Source organism: Xiphophorus maculatus, chromosome 9 (assembly GCF_002775205.1).
Source record: "Xiphophorus maculatus strain JP 163 A chromosome 9, X_maculatus-5.0-male, whole genome shotgun sequence".
Classification (NCBI taxonomy): domain Eukaryota; kingdom Metazoa; phylum Chordata; class Actinopteri; order Cyprinodontiformes; family Poeciliidae; genus Xiphophorus; species Xiphophorus maculatus.
Window position 1 is genome coordinate 286430 of NC_036451.1, and position 19169 is coordinate 305598.

General features: G+C 41.5%; 1 protein-coding gene across 6 annotated transcripts; it reads left to right on the plus strand.

Annotated features, from left to right (window-relative positions):
• The first annotated feature begins 1764 nt into the window (after positions 1-1764).
• ctns (cystinosin, lysosomal cystine transporter) lies at positions 1765-12840 on the plus strand. 6 transcript variants are annotated; one of them, XM_023339742.1, is made up of 12 exons: positions 1883-2937; positions 3144-3231; positions 4824-4902; positions 6813-6903; positions 7285-7388; positions 7924-8061; positions 8891-8990; positions 9367-9525; positions 9602-9772; positions 9877-9958; positions 10564-10633; positions 12366-12476. In XM_023339742.1, the coding sequence occupies exons 1-12, from the start codon at positions 2935-2937 to the stop codon at positions 12367-12369; spliced, it is 1089 nt and encodes a 362-aa protein (XP_023195510.1). In that variant the 5' UTR covers positions 1883-2934; the 3' UTR covers positions 12370-12476. The 6 variants fall into 6 exon arrangements, with proteins under 6 accessions (XP_023195505.1, XP_023195506.1, XP_023195507.1 ...); XM_023339737.1 differs by lacking the exons at positions 1883-2937; positions 10564-10633 and adding an exon at positions 1765-1872 and having other exon boundaries at positions 9877-9994; positions 12366-12840; XM_023339738.1 differs by lacking the exons at positions 1883-2937; positions 10564-10633 and adding an exon at positions 1779-1872 and having other exon boundaries at positions 3150-3231; positions 9877-9994; positions 12366-12840.
• The last annotated feature ends 6329 nt before the right edge of the window (positions 12841-19169 follow it).

Genomic DNA, 19169 nt, shown 5'->3' on the forward strand with positions numbered 1-19169 from the left:
TCCACATTTTCAATTATATTATAGTGACTTTATACACTGATAAACATGATTTTGTGGTGAAGAAAATGTAACATAACTGAATCTGTGAAATCAATGATAAAATTTCAAGTAAGTATCTTTACACATATGAGGTCAAAAATATTTATTTGTTCAAGATACAAGAGATTGTAATTTTTTCAGAAAATAAATTGCTTAAGCACAAAGAGCCTATTTTTTTTAAGTTAATCCACACAACAAAATTTTAAAAAAAGTTTTCTTTACTGTGTCTTATTCAATAATTCAAAACACCAACCCATAAGCCATCAGAATTCTGAATCATCAGAACTCTGATGGCTGGTGATTCAGCCATCAGTGTCATATTTATTAATATTAAATATGACAATTTAATATTAGAGTCAACATTTTTATATATATACATATATATATTGGCCTTTATCCTCTTCTGTAAAAATTCCTAAAAATCTGTGACAGAGTTTTTAATTTAAAAGCCATTCAAGAAAGGCAGGAATCAAGATGCTCGTTAATTTTTTTGCTCCTGAATTTTAGCCTGGCAGACAGGACAGCTAACCATCATCACTGAAGAGGAGGAAGATGAGGAAGAGGAGAAAAAGGAGGAAGATGAAGAAGAGGAAGAGCTCCCGCTGTGAAGCGATGTTGAGCTGGAGGCAGACAGTCTGCGTCTTTCCTGGCTCCCTCGCTGCTGCTCAATGTCTTCTCAAAGAAATCAAAGATCTTCAAATCACAGACCAGCTGTGATTTGAAGAATAGGCGATTTTGAACTAGTCATGAAGGTGGCAATTTATTTTCTGTACAGCTAAACAAAATGTATCAAGTTATTTTTGGTTTGCAATACTTTAATCGCACATTACTTCATTTGTTTTTATATGTCGCAATAATTTAGTTTTTAGGACATAGGTTTATATGTGACATTACGTATTGGCCAGTAAGGTATCCCACAATGCATTGTGTCACCACCAGCAGCAGCAACTAATTAAACCACTTTTTTATTTGTCACAAAAATTTGTTTTAAAATGTTTAAGGTGAAATAGTAGACTCCAAAGCTTCACCTATGCAGTCAGTTCATCAAGAATGACGTCATTTTCAGAGCAGTAGAGCTCTTATTGCTGGGTTTCAGACACGTGACCAGGATGACGCGCGAAATTCAGACGGAGGGCCGGTGTTATGCCTGTTCCCCTGTGAAAATCTGTTCCGCCTGTGTCAGGAGCGCAGGAAGTCTAATGTCTAGATTGGATTTCTCAAGAAAATTGATTCAGCTAACACTGAAGTTTCAGCCAGATGTGCGTTATTGAAAGAATTTTGGACACGGTTGAAAATGCAAAGACCCAGTCTTCAGCATTTGACGTTGAGAAACTGACTGACAACTCCCTGAAAACGATGATTGTCAGGATGTTCAATGAGACTGTCAGTTCTGAAGACATCTGCATGTAGCTGGGTAGATACTGCACTGTGAGAGGCCAAGCATTCAGCCTTCCGATGCTGAATGCGGAAGGCATCTGGAACTGCGCTTGGCGGGTCCCCATTAAACATTGGGAGGACCCCCAAGGCTTCCAGGGCCTGAAGCATCTCCCATCCATGATGGTCCTGGGGGAGAAGAGAGGCTCTCCATAACATAGAGGATATTTATACATGAAGAAAAGAATGACTTAATAATAGAATTTAATGTATGTGAGTTAATGTTGCTACACACTCATGTACAGTAGATGGCGGTATTCACCTTGAAGTGGTTTGCGATCCGCCATAATAGAAAAGAAGAAGAAGAAAAAGAGCAGTCAGCTGACGCATCAGTAAGTTGCTTGCCAACCGCCATAAAAAAGAGCAGTCAGCTGATGTGGAGGTAACAGATAAGACAAGGTAAAGCTGCTGCTTTCCTCCTCTCTAATCTTATTCTGTCTTTGTTTTGAACAGCTCTGTCCTGTTTGTTCTCTCAGTTTAGATCCTTTTACAGATAGAAACAGTCTGAAAACTAAGCTGACAATCATATGAGCTGATGGTTGTTCTTAGCTTTCGCAGGGATTAATGAATCATGCTTTAAACTGCTCTGATAACCGAAAAACACAAGCGGAAGACTTGAAGCGAAACTGATGAACTTCCTCTTTATGGAGAGAATGTTTTGTTGCTACAACGCAGCGAAGATCGCCTGCTGGACGTTTGAGGAAAGAACCCAGTAGATCTTTACATCGTCATGGCTGCTTCCGCAAGTGGACTGTTGGATATTTAAATTACCCATTAATTATGCCTCCACATATAAGAACCGTTTTTGCAGTTATACAAAAATCATTGATTTATTATAATTGTACTGTACCAGCAAACATTATCTCAATTAAATTCTATGAAACACGTTGCGGGGTCAGATCACGTGATCCAGTCAGATTACCACTTAATAACAATTGGATTATTATTATTTATTTTTTTTTACTTAAAACGTACTTGTGAAATCCAACTCATATTAAAAATGTGTCAATATAAAGAAACCGACCTATTACAGACAATGTGGACTATGCAGTAGATCTGACTGACTAAGCCAGTGGTGCCCAAAGTTGGTCCTCCACATTTGATCATGTCCAAACTTGATGTCAGTGTCAGTCAGACGTGATCAGAAGCAGCATAGTCCTGATTCCCAATGATTCCCTCAGCTGTATTGTGTTTGTTCACTAAATCCCCCTAAAATCAGTGAGGGAAACAATGAGGAAACATCCGTGTGGGTCTAACATGGAGCAAGTTGAAGGTTTAGATGAAGCTGACTCAGAAAACGTCTGAGCACATATCAGATTCTGCAGTCATTTCCCAGAGTGCCTTGCTCTCAGAGTATGTGACAGTAACAGGACGGGTATCTGTGAATCTGTTTCTTTCAGTCAAAAAGTTGATGGTTCAGTTGCTGCGTCCTCCGCTGCCACTCATCAATGGCAGTATCCTATGGTCAGTGTAGTGGTGTATAAATGTGTGTGTGGCTGTTGTGCAGAAGCCCGATAAACAATTAGTTCATTCCCCATTCTTCAGACATTTCTCCACTAGAGATAAGTAGTTCCACTTTGTGTATATCTCACCTAAAAAGCCTTTGAAGTCCTTTCTTTCTCCACCATGTTTGCCTCCAGTCTCTGCTAACATGCTCTGTTTGCTGTAAGTTTCAGGTTGCTGTCTCCGTGGCAGCAATGGCCGTTCTACATCTGGTGAAGAAGTGGTTACTTGTTGAGTTGCTGATCAACATCTCTGGTGAGTCTTAGCTGCTTTTTGTGTCTGCCATCACCTTGGTGGTGATGCTTAGATGTCTGAAACTGAGAGCACACTATGACATCATCTGTCATTTTTGACCAAATATTCACCAGAAAAAAATTTGGCCTTTAACCAGCAGCTTGAAGTCATTCAGTAAGACAGGCTCACTGACTTTGACCAACAAAATGAAATCCATTTGATTGTTTAATTTTTTTTTGTTGCTTTTCTTGTATATAAATTCTTTTTCTTTAAAGTAGAAACAGAAGAAACACAATTAGGCAGGAAAAACTGCATCTCAATAGAAATAGAAAGATTGAGGAGTGTCTCATATTGCTTTAGGATAACTTTGGGCTGTTTTCCTGCCAGACCCAGCCAAAGCTCTATTTTTCCCTGGTTACCACCAATAACAGATGGAGAGAGTCTGGTGCAAGAGGCAGAATATACTACCACCAATTAGAAATCTTATGGTTTTTCTTTTCTGTTTTTTACACAATTTTTCTCAAATATCAACAACCTGAAGAATAAAACTTTTGCATCCTCTTTGATGCAAAAGTTTTATGGTTTTAGAAATATTTAATAAAAATTATAAGTTCAAATTTTTTTAAAATGTAAGGTGAGCTTTTCCATCTCTGAAGGAGTTTTATTTAGATGGACTGGGGATAAAATGGCTCTTCTGGTTGTTAAGGTCTGAAGAAAGTCACAGGTTTTGCAGCTTTCAGTCCTCGTGGACAAACATGTAGCGACAGTAGGCAGTCACTTACATTGGGTTGATGACGACAGCAATCCCTCATACTGAGCATGCATGCAGTGACAGCAGAGAGGAAACTCCCCTTTAACAGAAAGAAACCTCCAGCAGAACCAGAACATGGCTGAGTGTGAACAGCCGTCTTCCACGACTGACTGGAGCTTTGAGAAGACAGAGGAGAGACACAAACAAACAGAAGAACTGATCAAGTTGTAGTATGTTAGAGAAAAGTAAAAAGTTAACGGCAGTGGTGTCTCCTTTAGTTTTCATGTCTAGATGAAACATGTCCTCCCAGATGAAATCTGTATTCATGGCACTGTGAAGCAGAAATCATGCTTGGACACAAGAATTTAGAACAGACCTTCATAAGCTTGGGACTATTCTGAAGTTTGGAGGACATTATGTCTGTGAAATGAAGTAACAAAGATGAAGTAACATTTATAAAATATCTCATGATAAAAACATGTAACATTTTTCTCAATGAAGAAATCCATCCATGTCTTCAGTTGTGACATTGATGTGCCTTGGCAAAGAGACAGAGTTACTACAGTTTGAGTTGATGTGGAACAGCAATGAAAACAATGAAAGATCATTTTCTATTGGCAGGCTGTTGAATCAATTCAAACATGTTTGCAGCCATTTCCTCACTGCCACTGCAGACTGGAAATTTTCCCAAATGTACCAGGAGAGATTTTTGATTTCCTGCTAGTTAAATTAACATGTGCCATTGATTCCTTGCTGACATTGTCAACCTGGTAAGAATTTAGAACATAACAGAAAATTCTCCAGATTGTGGGGAACATGTTCTGTGTTTCATCTGTTGTTCCTGGACATTTTTCTCCTCTAGAGTCCGCTGTGTGTCTGAACGCACCAGATGCTGTTATAATTGAGCGAAGCTCTTCAGCTGTTGTCACCATTTCTTCCAGGTAATCACAGACACACTGAGGTGAACAAAGCACTGATTCAACAGCACCTGTCTGAAGATCATAGCTGTGTGATGATTTAATTCATTAAAGAGAAAAAGCTTTCAGAGCCCATGGGACCAGCCTCTAATCGACTGTTCATGTTTCTCTGGAGACGGTTGTTGAGACAAAAGATTGTACAGAACTTTTGTTTGTATAGTTACTTCTTCCCGCTGGGAACAAAGTAATTGTCCTTCCCCTTGATAAGTCATGAATGAACTTTTAGAAAGATGAGTTCAGTTTTACGAGCCTGATTATTACCTGATCTGTAGATGTAGTAAATCATTTCAGTAAAACCTTTGGCTACTGACAGATTTATAAAAGAAAACAACGCAACACATAATCTAAAGGGCAACAGAGAGTCTGGGAAGGCTCTCTACTGCCTTCCGCAGCGAGGCCGCTGATCCACGATTTTACTAGGAGAGAAAGATCTAGAATGTATTGATGGTGGAGAAACAACTTGCCGTCCCACGAAAACAGCTTGTCCGCCATCATCGGTGGCCATGCTAACTAGCCTTAGCATTCATGGCTGACTCTGTTGCGGTAAACCAGCTGTAAAGTAGGGTGACCAGACGTCCTCTTTTTCCCGGACATGTCCTACTTTTCAGACCTAAAAAGATGTCCGGGGGGAATTTAAAAATCGTCCGGGATTTTGGTCAACTGCCTCAAAAGACATTATATAGCTTACAGTGCATTGTGATTACATTGCCACTCCGTTCCACTACTCCATTCCAGGTTTCTTTGTATGGCAAATTAGTCACGCCCTTCTCCCCAAATCCAATCACGTTGCATTGTGTGTGCGAGTGTGTGTGGGAAAAGTAAAGATAGCTGAGTTGACTTGTACACCGGCCGCTAGACTAGTTAAACCTTAAGGCGATAGCACATGTGTGTCCGCCGATTCTACGGCAAAAATGCCTAAACGAAAGTGTACGTTTACGGAGGAATTAAAGAAAAGATTCCCGTGCTTTCGTCAAGGTCGTGATCCCTATGAGGCGGAGTGTTTGACGTGTAAGGCAGGCACTTATGTGTCTGTGGCAAATAAAGGTGCCAACGACCTGCAAGTGCACGTGAATTCAGCAAAGCACGCGAAAGCAGCCAGGGGCGAAAGCTCTTCGGCTAAAGTCACAGATTTCTTGTGACATTTCCGAAATGTCCTGTTTTTTAAAATTACCTTCATTGGACCATTACATTTACAGGCACTAGGGCACTGCGCACGGCACTGCGTGTCACGTAATCCCTGAGCCGCGTCAGTGCGGGCAGCCATGTTCTTAATCAGAAGCTAGATAGGGTGGCTGTCAGTACGCCAACAACATGCCAAAGCGCAAATGTATGGAGTTTCCCCGCTTTTAGAGCCCCCCACCCACACCCCCCCGCTCCAAGGTGTTCTGGTCCCCCCATGGTGTTCTGCTTCCCCGCCACCCTCCCCCCGAACCCCCCGAACCCCCCGCTGCAGGTTGTCCTGGTTGTCCCAAAGTAAAATATGGTCGCCCTAGTAAAGTAGCACAGGGAAAAAAGGAGGGTGTGAGCAGCGCTAAGGCCCTCCTCCTGCCTCTGATTGGTTGTTTCTGACGCAGCGGTGTTTCTGTTCAGATGATAGCAGGTCCACAGAGGAAGGCAGGCAGAGAAGCTTGTTTTCTTTCTCAGATGATCGGTCATATATTATACAGTACTGTCATGACATGGTGACTGTTTTAACAAATATGTAAGAAACATTTTTAAATACAAGTTACCATAAATAATGCAGCTTTAAATGGAACAAAAAGGCAAAACCAGCATTAATCTGGGGAGGGGGCACATACATTTTCACTTCTCTGCATTTCTGCATCATATAACTGAAAGCGTGACTGTTTAATTCATGTTGTATATTTCCTCAGTTCTGCTGTCAATCAGTCTACAGTGATTCACCTGAATGTAACCTTCAGCTCCCAGGAGAACTACTCATTAATAATCACTCTGCCTGACCAGGTGACATTCAAAAGCAAACATGATACAAGGTTATGTTGAATGGAACTAATCAGGAGTTTAGAGGAAAAACTGCATCCATGTGATATTCCTAAGTTCAGCTGGAGGTTTTCTTATTTTGATTTAAACTGTGAACTTTAAGATCAACAAACAAAAAGAAAGATGACATTGACTTGTTTTGTGAATGCTAATTTCAAGGATTTTCTTCATAAAGATTAAGTTATGTTGGCTTGCTAGTTTATTAGAAAATTCTTCAAAAACAGAGTCTTTCCATTTATTTATTTACTACAAATCCTGTCTATGTCTGTCTGTCTGACAGCAGGCTGAATATGAAGTTTGGAGCTTTTTGTCCAACAATTCTCATTATTTCTCATATTCATTCAGGTGTTGCTTCCAGAGAAAGCTACCTCAGCCAATTTCACTGTGATAGCACATGATGTTGGTCAGGTGACTGCACACCTGTTCAGCAACAACACACACCTGGACAGGTGGGTACAGAACCAACATGCTGCAATGTTTAGGAGATGATGACCTTGACCCTGACCCTGCTCAGTAATGACTCCTCCTCGCCTTGCTTCGTATCACACAGTGACGTTCTAATCCTAAACCCCACGCTGAATTGAAAGAATGTGGGTTAAGTTTACTATCTGGGTTTGACCACTTTAGGGAAGTGTCTGAGTGTGTGTTAGTGGGTTAGGGTTAGGGTTCAAATGGAGTGTTGAAGGGAGGATGTTTGTTTTTAACCTTGTATTTTCTAATACACTGAATGTTTCTGTGAACAGAAGTTCCTCGTCGAGCTCACCACTTATTTGCTCTGAGGAGGATGTCAGCTAGCTAGACCTGCAGAGACTCAGACATTACAGACTGATCATTTAGTTTCCATTTGATAAGTAATTATATGCTGTTTTATCTAATGTGGTATTTTCCGACTACCATCTATTCCCTTTCATTATGATTGCATTAAAAAGAATAAAGCAGGGTGTTGTTTTGGACTGTAATCTGTCTTTGTTTCCTTCTGTCCAGTTTGTCGTCCAGGATCCGTTTCATAGTGATCCACAGCAGTGTGCTGTCAGTGGTGGCTCAGGTGATTGGATGGATTTACTTTGTGACTTGGTCAGTGTCTTTCTATCCACAAGCCTGGGAAAACTGGAGGAGAAAAAGGTAGTTCTTGTGTCTTGTGCCTTGTTCAGCTTTGGGTGGTTTCCTCCTTTGTATTACTTTAAAAGTCCATGTTTTAAACGTTTCTATTGTTTGGACAGGGTTTGTTATCCTATGAGATTATTATTATAGCTATTATTTCTACAGTAGCATTATTAGTATTGATATTTTATGTGAAAACACTGTTAGGTCATGAGTTCTTTTTATCTCAACCCAACAATTATATGTTATATGTTAGTAATGTGACTCCCATGATGCAGCACCCAACCTTTTGCTGACCACAGCTTATAAATTCCTTCAGAACAATGGACTGTTTTGAACAATGCCAAATTAAAAAGATGTTATTTAAATCAGTTGCTCTGAACATTGTACAGGCTTTATCCTGACAGCCAAATGAAACCAATCATCTAATACAAAAGATTAGAGGATTTGAAAAAGGGTTAATGTCTCTGATTCATCATCACAAGTATTTCCCTTTATGTGAAAGAAATCTACAGAATATATGGGTTGCCTTTTCTGAGATCTTTATCATAATATTCTCATTTTAGAGCTGAAATTTGTTCAAGAGCAGGTAAGATTACAAAGCTGCTGTCAAGCAGATCTGAGTTCAGTCTAGAATGAAAAGGTTTCTGAGGCTGCAGCTGGAATATTTCTGTTGTAAATCATAACAAAACTGTCCTGGAAAAAGAGGTCAAATAATTTTCTAATACTCACAATAAGGTCATAAGGTCGAGATGCATTTTTTACATGGTCCAATCAGGTCTCATTTCTGAAGTCATCTTGTGACGTCTCCAAAGGGAAATGGATTCAGTTGCTTTCTGTTTCTCTTCAGTGTTGTAGGTCTCAACTTCGACTTCCTGGCTCTCAATCTAACGGGCTTCATTGCTTACAGTGTCTTCAACATCGGCCTCTTCTGGGTACCCTACATAAAGGTAACTTTATTTCCAAGATAGCTTCATTGTTCATGTGATTCTGACTAGAACGGCTGGTGCAGGAGGGAGAGGTGGAAATAACACATACAGCTGCACTAAGGCCTGTCTGGGGGGCCTTCTGTGAACAACCTGACCATTAATTCTCCCTCCCTGGTTCCTGTTAAGCCCTCAACTTCTTTGGGTTGCTCCACAGAAACTTTCTGGGTCTTTTATTATTATTATTATTATTGTTGTTAACAGATGCTGCACAGAGGACATATGTATCATTACTGAGGCTTTTCAGGTCACCTCACTCATAGCCAGCAGAAAGCCAGACATCTGGACAGAACGGGAAAGCATGTCAGTGCTTAATGCTCAGCTGTGTGTTTCTCTGTAGGAGGAGTTCCTTCAGAAGAATCCCAATGGGATAAATCCTGTTAATGCTAATGACGTCTTCTTCAGTCTACATGCTCTGCTGTTCTGTGTGATCTACGTCAGCCAGGCTGCTCTCTATGAGGTACACCACTACAGAGTGGGATGTTCTGTCCAGCCGACGGTAAAACAGACGTTAAGGACAAATTTCTGAGACACCGTGTCCTCCTTAAGACTTTACAGTGTTCTGTCATTTACAGAGAGGGGGTCAGAGGGTGTCATGGACTGCCAGGATTCTGTTGCTGATTGGTTGGACCTTTGCTTTGATCAGCCTATTTGTTGCTGTGGCCCACAAAATTACCTGGTTGGAGTACCTCTATTACTTCTCCTATATTAAACTAGCAGTCACTCTGATCAAATATGTGCCACAGGTAAGCTAACAGAGGACAACAACAGCATATAGTCAAAGTGTTCTGTAGTTTGCCTTATTATCAAGTTATTTGTAAATTGATATTCTATTTCTGCCTGCCTCCAGGCCTATATGAACTACAGGAGACAAAGCACTGAGGGCTGGAGCATCGGCAACGTCCTGCTGGACTTCACTGGTGGAGTCTTCAGTATCCTACAGATGATCATTCAGTCTTACAATAATGGTAGATCTGCTTCTATTGTTGGATTCCCTCTTATAATTATTCTTCTATGAGTGGTTATGAATATCAGGTGAAATGTTCACCTGTTCAGCCTGTGTACCTTCATGGCTTTGAAAAGAATCTGATCGATTCTAAACACATGAATTAGAATGAGCCTGAATGAAGTATGAAGAGTGGAGAAAAGAATAGATACTCAAACAGTGACTAGAGAAGTAAACCTGCCAGGTAGTATGTTGAGGAGAAAGGTGAGACTGTAGGTTTGACCCACATATGAGCCAAGATGGCTGCTAACTGGGTTCTGCTGCTTCGTTATTTCCTAATCCCAGTGATCACTAATAATCACATTCACCCATCACACACTCATACATACACTTATCAATATGCAGTCATAGAGCATCAATATTATGGCCGGGCAATTAATCAGTAACAATATGTGTGAATAATTTCCCTGCGGCGTTCAATAGAGGAGTCTTGAATTTTGATATACTGTATATTGGAATAGACACTTTATCAATATCAATAGAAAATTTGTCTGATAGAACATTCAATAATTTCACTAAACTCTGATCCAGAACTGCACAGCATTCTGGGGAATGTAGGCGGAGGAAAAGCTGTAGCTCCTCTCACAGCTAGCCAGGCAAGGTGGGTAGCATCAACTACGTCATTTTCTTTGGATACCTAGCAACCTGTTGAGTAACTTGTGCAGAAGTTTCAGGTTTCACCATCGTGCCTCATAACTCCTTAAAAATAAAATAAAAACAGCAGTGTGGAGAAAACAGCAGGATTTGGAGTTTCCTCCAGTTTCCAGCTGAAGGAAACTGAATAAAACCGGTGCACTAGCTAGCGTAATATTGCACTAGTTCAGCTTTGAGTTATGACGTGCTGAGCGGTTAACGTTGTACCTGTTGATCACGTGTAAAGTCAATCCCAGATCATCTTGTATGGAGGAATTTAAGGTGGCTAACTTAAGGAACATATGAATAGGAAATGACACACAGGACTCTGATTCTTCATTTGCTCATGGATCAAATGAGAGAGATTTTTAATGCACATCCACGGAACCAGAACATTACATTTACATTGTTACAGAAATCCGAAATCTCTCCCCTTCTATTTCTAACATCAGTTTTTTTATACAGTTCCAACTCTACTGGTGTGTGTTGGGAAGCGTTACTGGACTTCATTTGCGTAGCAATTCTGGCTCCGTTTTACACTGGATGTGTATTTGGAAGTACTGAGAATTAGGAGTTGACCTCCTGGAATTAAATCTGCTCCATCAGAAGAACTATTAGTCAAGTTGTTTGTTCCTTATCTGTCCAAACAGAGATCCTTTCCCAAGTCTTGGGCTCTGGCCCGGTTCCTTCGCAGGCGAGCAGGGGAAAAAACGGGTGCCAGAACTTTCTTGCACAACAAAATAAAACTAACATCTTTCCTCTCTTAGTGTTTGTAAATTCCACATCTCTCCAAATCTGAATTCCTTCCTGACTTCCAGGTCAGATTGACCCAGTCGATTTGACACAGTACATTTCTCTTAGGTTAAAACATATCTTAGTGCGAACCAGCCAAACAACATAACTTTTAATTATTAATATCTTTCCTCTACACTTGTAGTCCAAATTTGTTCCAGTTAGATGAACCATTTATAAACAAAATCCATTTATTCCATGATACACGGCAACAGTGTTAACAATGACTCCGCCACAACAGTCAAAAACTTGTATACCCTTCCGGGTTCAACTCCTGTCAACTACCTGTCACCTCTTGGTTCATATACTGGAGCCGACAGCCCCATCTAGTGACCAAAAACCCCAAAATACACATATTTGACCCCGGTAACGGGGAAGGTCATGCCACCAGTTTAACAATATTTCAGATATTTAAAACAAAAACTAATAATGATTGATATTGACTGATATGAAAGCCTTCTATTGTAATATGTTTTTCAGCCATATTGTCCAACCCTAATCAATATGTTGCAAGGGGAAAATGAAATCGAACTGACAAGCAGCAGATTTATCCAATTTGTTCTCTTGCACTGGGAAGACTGAAAAATTCTGATTGCTCATAACCTGGGAAAAGTGAAGATAATGTACTTTGAAAGGATAAATGGAAGCAGAAGGCAGCAGGCTGTGCAGCACCTCAGAGGAATCTGACTGGTGATTGGTCTCAGTATAACTGAGGACTAACAGGATAGTTGAACCTTCTCATAAACTAGCTTTATAATGAGAAACACTTCATTCTACCAGCTCACTGAACTCTATTTTACAGTTGTTCTGCGCTAGTAGAGTGCTATGCACCGCCTTTTTGTAAATGTTTGTAATTTCATCTGGAGCAGCACATTGTCATGCTTTCTGCCATGTTTACCTCTCCTCAGATGAGTGGAAGCTGGTGTTTGGTGATCCCACCAAGTTCGGTCTGGGTCTGTTCTCTGTGGCGTTTGACATCATCTTCATGACTCAGCATTATTGTCTCTACAGACAGCCAGCACAGTATCAAACCATTCCAGGGCAGCAGGACGACTGATCCGAACATTCGCTACAACCAAAGGGAAGCCACAAAGAAAGGGATTCAATTTAAGCTAAATGTTAGTTCTGTTGTTGCCTTCAGGATTCCAGCAGGAAGTTCAGTTTATCTTGTCTCAGATTTGGCTCATTAGAGATCCATGGAACCTCTTCTGAACAGCCTCAGGGAACTCTCTTCTTTCATATGTACACCTGCATAATCTATATGCATAGTTCTTTTTATTTAACACTCCGCCTCAGTCTGTAATTTGGATATGTAATTAATAGTATGCTTCGACTGTTTTCTATTTTCTCATGCTTTTTCATTAAACAAAGTGGGAAAAGGTGTGTACTTACTGCTTTTCACAGTAGAAACCACAAGTCCATGGGAAACATGGAAAAGCTTTTTCAACAGTTGAAACAATATAAATAACTGAAGATCCATCAAAAGTCTGTTGTTTGCCATGTGACAGAAACTTGAGCACTTTAATATCAAATAAGTTAGCGACAAATATCCCACATCCAGGGTCGGATGAAGAGGAATTCCCACTCAATGTTTCTAATGCTGTTGAGAACAATGAAATAATCAATATTGTTAAAAAAACCATCTACAAACTGTAATGTAATATACACTGAACAAAAATATAAACACCCCATGTCAAATATAAGAGTTTTACGAACATTTGGGTTACGCAATATATAGAGAAACTCAAGCTATATTTTCAGTAATTACTGATCTTCATATCAGCATTGATAACATTGTGGTTCGGCCATTTGTAGCGGATTGACAGTGCTTTGAACATGATAGGGGTCATGTTGAGGAATTTGATTTTGACCAAGTTGGCTTCCCGTATGCGGCTATGGACAGTCTGAGGTGTGATGCATCTGTTGTGCAGACCAATAGTCTCATCAGCTGTGTGTGTCACTATCCATAGCCGATCCCACAGATGGACGAGCCGGATGCGGCCATCTTGTGCTGGAGTGGTCACACATGGCCGACAAAGATGAGGTTGATTTGTAGTAGTGCCAGTCTGTTGGGACATTGAGCCGTGCAGCTACTGCTCTGGTGGACGTCCCTGCATCCAACATGCCAAAGGCACGCTCCCACATAACTGGCGACATCTGAGGCATTATGACTTGTGGCAAAATTTGACATTTTTGGGTGGCCTTTTATTGTCCCCAGTCCAAGGATTGTCCAGTTGTTGCTCATTTTGTCTGATCACCCAGTGGACATGCCCCAGACATAAACTGAGTAAAAAAACAGCTCACTGAGTAATGCTCACTGACAGCATGTTGGGTTAAAAATTATACACAAGTCAAGAGAAATATTACTTTTGTATAATAAAATGTCAGCAAATGCTCATTTACAGTTGTTGACTCCACATGGCAACAATATTTGATATGGGGCGTTTATATTTTTGTTCAGTATATTTGTTGGTTAAAAAAAGTTATAGAAGCCACCAGCATATATTTGCTATTTGAACTTGGCACATTTCTCAGTCTGATTAAAATGACCAAACTCATCCCAGTACACAAAACTGACAGCAAGCACAGCTCTGCAAACAATAGACCTGCCTCACTATCCTTTAATAACTGAATGGAGACCTTTCTGGTAAAACAACCAGTGGAGTGTTCATGTATGTATGCTTTATACATGAGCATACAGATGCACAAAAAATTTTCATATCTTTAACACAGCAATCATATAAAAGGCAAGTAAGAGATGACAACCAAAAAACATTCTATATTTATTTAAGAACCACAAAGGAGGTAACTACCAAAGAGGGTAATATAAAAAACCTTAACAATTCAAACAATCTTGAAAGGTTTCTGTGTATCCATTTAGCCTATGATGTACTCTAACACTTAGAATACTCTGATATTTGGACTTTTTGAGGTTATACACAAATATAGTTTAATGTATAGAAATGTGTTGATGTGTTAGAAGCATATAATGGATATGACCACTAGTGCCTAATTGAAGGAGGGTGAAAAGAGAAACCAACTTATTTGTAGATGGATAAATATATATTTTTTTATGCTAGCATGTGTGTGCAGATGTCTGTGTATGTGTAAATGTATGTACTGTATATATGTGTAGACATGTATATGGATTTACATGTGTTTTCTTAAACCTTTATTTTACCAGGATAAAAATCCATTGAGATTAAAAACTTTTTTTCAAGGAAGCCAACAAAGCATGTGGGCCTATAGCTATATGGAATAGGTCATATGTATCAATATGTGTAATTATTTCAGCTGAACAATGGGATTAGGGATAAGCTTCTCACTCCATTTTGAACATGCCAGCTATCACCATCAGTGAGTTGCAATCCTCACACACAGAAGGCGTTTTCATCATTGCTGGGGATTTTAACCAGGCCAACATGAAGACTGTTCTCCCTCACTTCAACCAGTATGTGGATTTTCCAACGAGGGGAGTGAATACTTTAGACTTGGCCTACACCAACATCAAAGAAGCATCCAGAGCAGCCCCCCACCTTGGCTCTTCAGACCACCTATCTGTTATGCTAATTCCTGCATACAAGCCCCTGCTGATCAGATCAAAACCTACAGTGAAGCAGGTGAGAGTGTGGACTGAGGGGGCCATGGAGGCACTTCAGGACTGTTTTGAGTGCTCTGACTGGGAGATGTTCAAGGCAGCAGCCACTTACAACACCCAGATCAACATCGATGAGTACGCCATGACTGTGTCAGCCTACATCAACAAGTGCACAGAGGACGTCAGCATCACTAAGAACATTATCACCCGGGCCAACCAAAAACCCTGGATGACTAAGGAGGTACGGGAAATGCTAAAAGCACGGAACTCAGCCTTCAATCTGGCGACAAGGAGGCACTGAGGACAGCGAGAGCCAACTTGAACCTTGTTATCAGGTTAGCAAAGCGAACCCACAGTCAGAAAATACAGGAGTTCTTCCACGACACCAGCAACACCAGGAGTATGTGGCAAGGCATAAAGGCGATCACAGATTACAATCCATCCTCCCCCCCAGTGGGTGAAATTGATGCTGACTTGCTAAATGGACTCAATAACTTCTTTGGGAGGTTCGAGGCACTGAACAGTACTCCGGCAAAGAAACCTGTTCCCCACCAGGAAGAGGAGGCACTCTGCCTGGACACAGCCGATGTGTTGAAGACTCTGAAAAGAGTCAACCCACGGAAGGCCCCAGGTCCCGACAACATACCTGGGCGGGTGTTCAGGGAATGCGCAGGTCAGCTGGCTGGTGTCCTAACAGACATTTTTAACACCTCACTGGACCAAGCCACAGTGCCAGCCTGTCTCAAAACTGCCTCCATCATTCCGGTGCCAAAGAAACCTCAAGTCACCTCTTTCAACGATTACCGGCCTGTGGCACTGACTCCCATCATGATGAAGTGCTTTGAAAGGCTGGTAAAAGAACACATCGTCTCCAGACTCCCCCCCACATTCGACCCGTTCCAGTTTGCCTACCGCCGAAACCGCTCCACTGAGGACGCTATCTCCTCCGCCCTACACCTGAGCCTGGCTCACCTGGAGGAGAAGAACACTCATGTGCGGATGTTGTTCCTGGACTTCAGCTCAGCGTTCAACACAATCATCCCAAAGCATCTGGCAGGAAAACTGGGACACCTGGGCTTCAGCACCCCCCTGTGCAACTGGCTGCTAGACTTCCTCACCGACAGACCTCAGTCAGTCCGGATCGGACAACACACCTCCGATGTCATCACCCTCAGCACAGGCTCCCCTCAGGGCTGCGTCCTGAGCCCTCTGCTGTTCACTCTGATGACACACGACTGCGCCCCCAGGTTCGCCACCAACCACATCGTGAATTTCGCGGACGACACAATGGTGGTGGGCCTCATCAGAGACGACAACGACCTGGACTACAGAGAGGAGGTGGAGCAGCTGGTGGACTGGTGCAGAGACAACAGTCTGATCCTGAACGTTGACAAGACGAAGGAGATGATCGTCGACTTCAGGAAGAACCGGCCCAGCCACGCTCCACTGCTCATCAACAGCTCGGCTGTGGAGGTGGTCAGCAGCACCAAATTCCTGGGGGTGCACATCACAAACGACCTCACCTGGACTGTGAACACCACGTCTCTGGTCAAGAGGGCACAGAAACGTTTGTATTTCCTGTGGAGGATGAGAAGAGCACACCTGCCCCCGCCCATCCTCAAGACGTTCTACAGAAGCACCATAGAGAACATTCTGACCAGCTGCCTCTCTGTGTGGTGTGGAGGCTGCAGCGCCTCCGACTGGAAGAACGTGAGGAGAGTGGTGCAGACAGCAGAGAGGATCATCGGGGCCTCCCTTCCCTCCATTCAGGACATTTCATCCCAGCGCTGCGTGTCCCGAGGCCGAAACATCATCAGTGACCCCTCACACCCCCACCATGGACTGTTCTCCCTGCTGCCCTCTGGAAAGAGGTTCCGCAGCATCCGGTGCAGGTCCACCAGGTTCCGAAACAGCTTTTTCCCCACTTGCCATCAGACTGCTGAACTCTTAACTGGACTGCACTTAAAATCTGGTCTCCACTTTATACCTTGCACATGTACAGAGCTAAATAACTTCTATTTTACTGTCAGTCCTGCACTTCATATTTTATACTGTATTTTATTTTATTCTGGAGTAACCTCACAACATTGGAACCTCAAACATTGTCCTGAGCCGTATGCAACGAAATTTCGTTCTGTATACACCCAGTGCATTGAAAATGATAATAAAGTCAGTCTAAGTCTAAGTCTATCTTCTTTGGTTGCATTGAATAGTTACTGTGCCTCCTTATATGATATTATGAAATGTATGTTATTTTGTAAGAAATGGGAAGCAAGGTACCGGTACAGTTTTGAAATAAATTTTAACAAAATCACAATGATCATCCTTAAATATTCTGTTAAGCAAACACATCAAAGTTGAAGGAAAACTTAGGAATCCAAATATGATGGATGGATGATTTCACCTCACTTCAGTTGAGGTGAAATCTGTAGTTTCTGCTGATTTGCCAGCAGAAACATGAGAATCTGTTTTACCCAAGCTCAGAGGTGCTCTGCTGGATTGAGCTCTGGTGACTGCGGAGGTCATTAGAGCAGAATGAACTCCATGTTGGAGATGAGCTGAACTTTGTAACATGGAAGCAGCGTGTCCATCTTCTGATGGGATGGAAACGGCCAGCAATTTTACTCAAATAGTTTGTGTGTTGTAGAAACAATGCTCAGTTGACACAAAAAGTGTGCCAAGAATGTTTTTCTCCTCACCATGATGTCATCAGCAGCCCAGGAAACTGATAGAACACAGGATGGATCTATGCCGTAAAGTTCTGATAACGATTCATGGACCAGGCAACGTTTCTCTAAGCTTTTCGTCCAGTTTTAGTGAGTCTTTGTGAAGCGTAGTCCCATCTCCGGCTCTGAGTGGAATGACCCAGGGTGGCGTCTTCTGCTGCTGTAGTGCTCATTCAGAACTTCATATTACCTTCACCTTGTTTAGACACCAAAGTGCATTGAGTTGCTGTCAAAAAATTGGCTGATTCATGATCTGCCGTGACAGTCAGCCGAACATCTATACTTAAAACTTCTGGTGAGTATATACCGTAAATATTTTTGATATGCACAAACTTCTCAATATGAAGAATAGCCTTTTTTAAATTCATTTTTATTGTCAGAAAAATTATTTAAACTCCTCAGTGGAAAAATCTTTGCTTTGACAACAATCAAACCCTTCTTCTAGCTGCTGAGCAGCCTTTGGCATGTTTCCACTGGTGTCTTGATGTTTGGTGCTGAGCTCCAAGTCTTTAGAGATGGAAGAACTCTATGTCACCACCCTAATCTTTAGCTCACACATATTCTCTCTCTGATTAGTCACAGCTCCGGCTTGAAAACTTTGAAATGTCATCAATATCTACTTCTAGTCAAAAGAAACATGTTAAAAAAACTGACCACAGTATGAACTTTATTATTCTAGAGAATAAAGTGCAATAATTAATCCTTTGTAATTATTGTCATTAATTTGGTTTAAACTGCCACAGAGCTTAGGTGGTGTACGTCAGTGGTCCCAAGCCACCGGTCCGCGGACCAATTGGTACCGGTCCGCGCAAGAAATAATGAACTACTTCCGGATCTTTTATTTTGAAAATCCTAAACCGGATTTTACCGGTTACGTCTTGCGCGTCAAAATTGAGCCAACTTGCAACAGAATGAGTAACAAAACAACATCGGAGTACAGTGAACCCTCGCTATTCCGCGACCTTTCGCGATCTCGCTGCTTCGTGGATTTGCATCATGCATTGTGTTCTGCATTCTGATTGGCTAAACAGTCTCTCCGCTTCTTTTCTACCTGTGTGTCAACAGTTGCGGTTTAATATGTACACAAACGTAAAACAGCTTGCCAAATTTAACATAATCGATGGTGGCATGTCGGTTTATAAGAATCTTTTTGCCCAGAAGAAAAAAGAGCGACAACAACTACCGATAACTATGTTCTTCTCTCGAAAAAACACACCTGTTCTGCGGACTTTAGAAAAAAATAAAAAAACACTACAGAGTGGAGTCAGGCTGCAGCGGCTCAGTCAGAAGAGCAGTGAAATACACGTGAGTCACTATTTGTCCTACTGTACTTTGTTTTGTTTTTTTTCATAATCATTTTTTATTTTCTCCCGTTCTAATCCAATAAC

Excerpts from the sequence above, each read along its gene's own strand:
- ctns (XM_023339736.1), top strand. Across the intron at positions 3,232-4,823 it reads GTTGCTGATCAACATCTCTG|AGTCCGCTGTGTGTCTGAAC; the intron begins GTGAGTCTTAGC and ends TTTCTCCTCTAG. Across the intron at positions 9,526-9,601 it reads GATGTTCTGTCCAGCCGACG|AGAGGGGGTCAGAGGGTGTC; the intron begins GTAAAACAGACG and ends TGTCATTTACAG.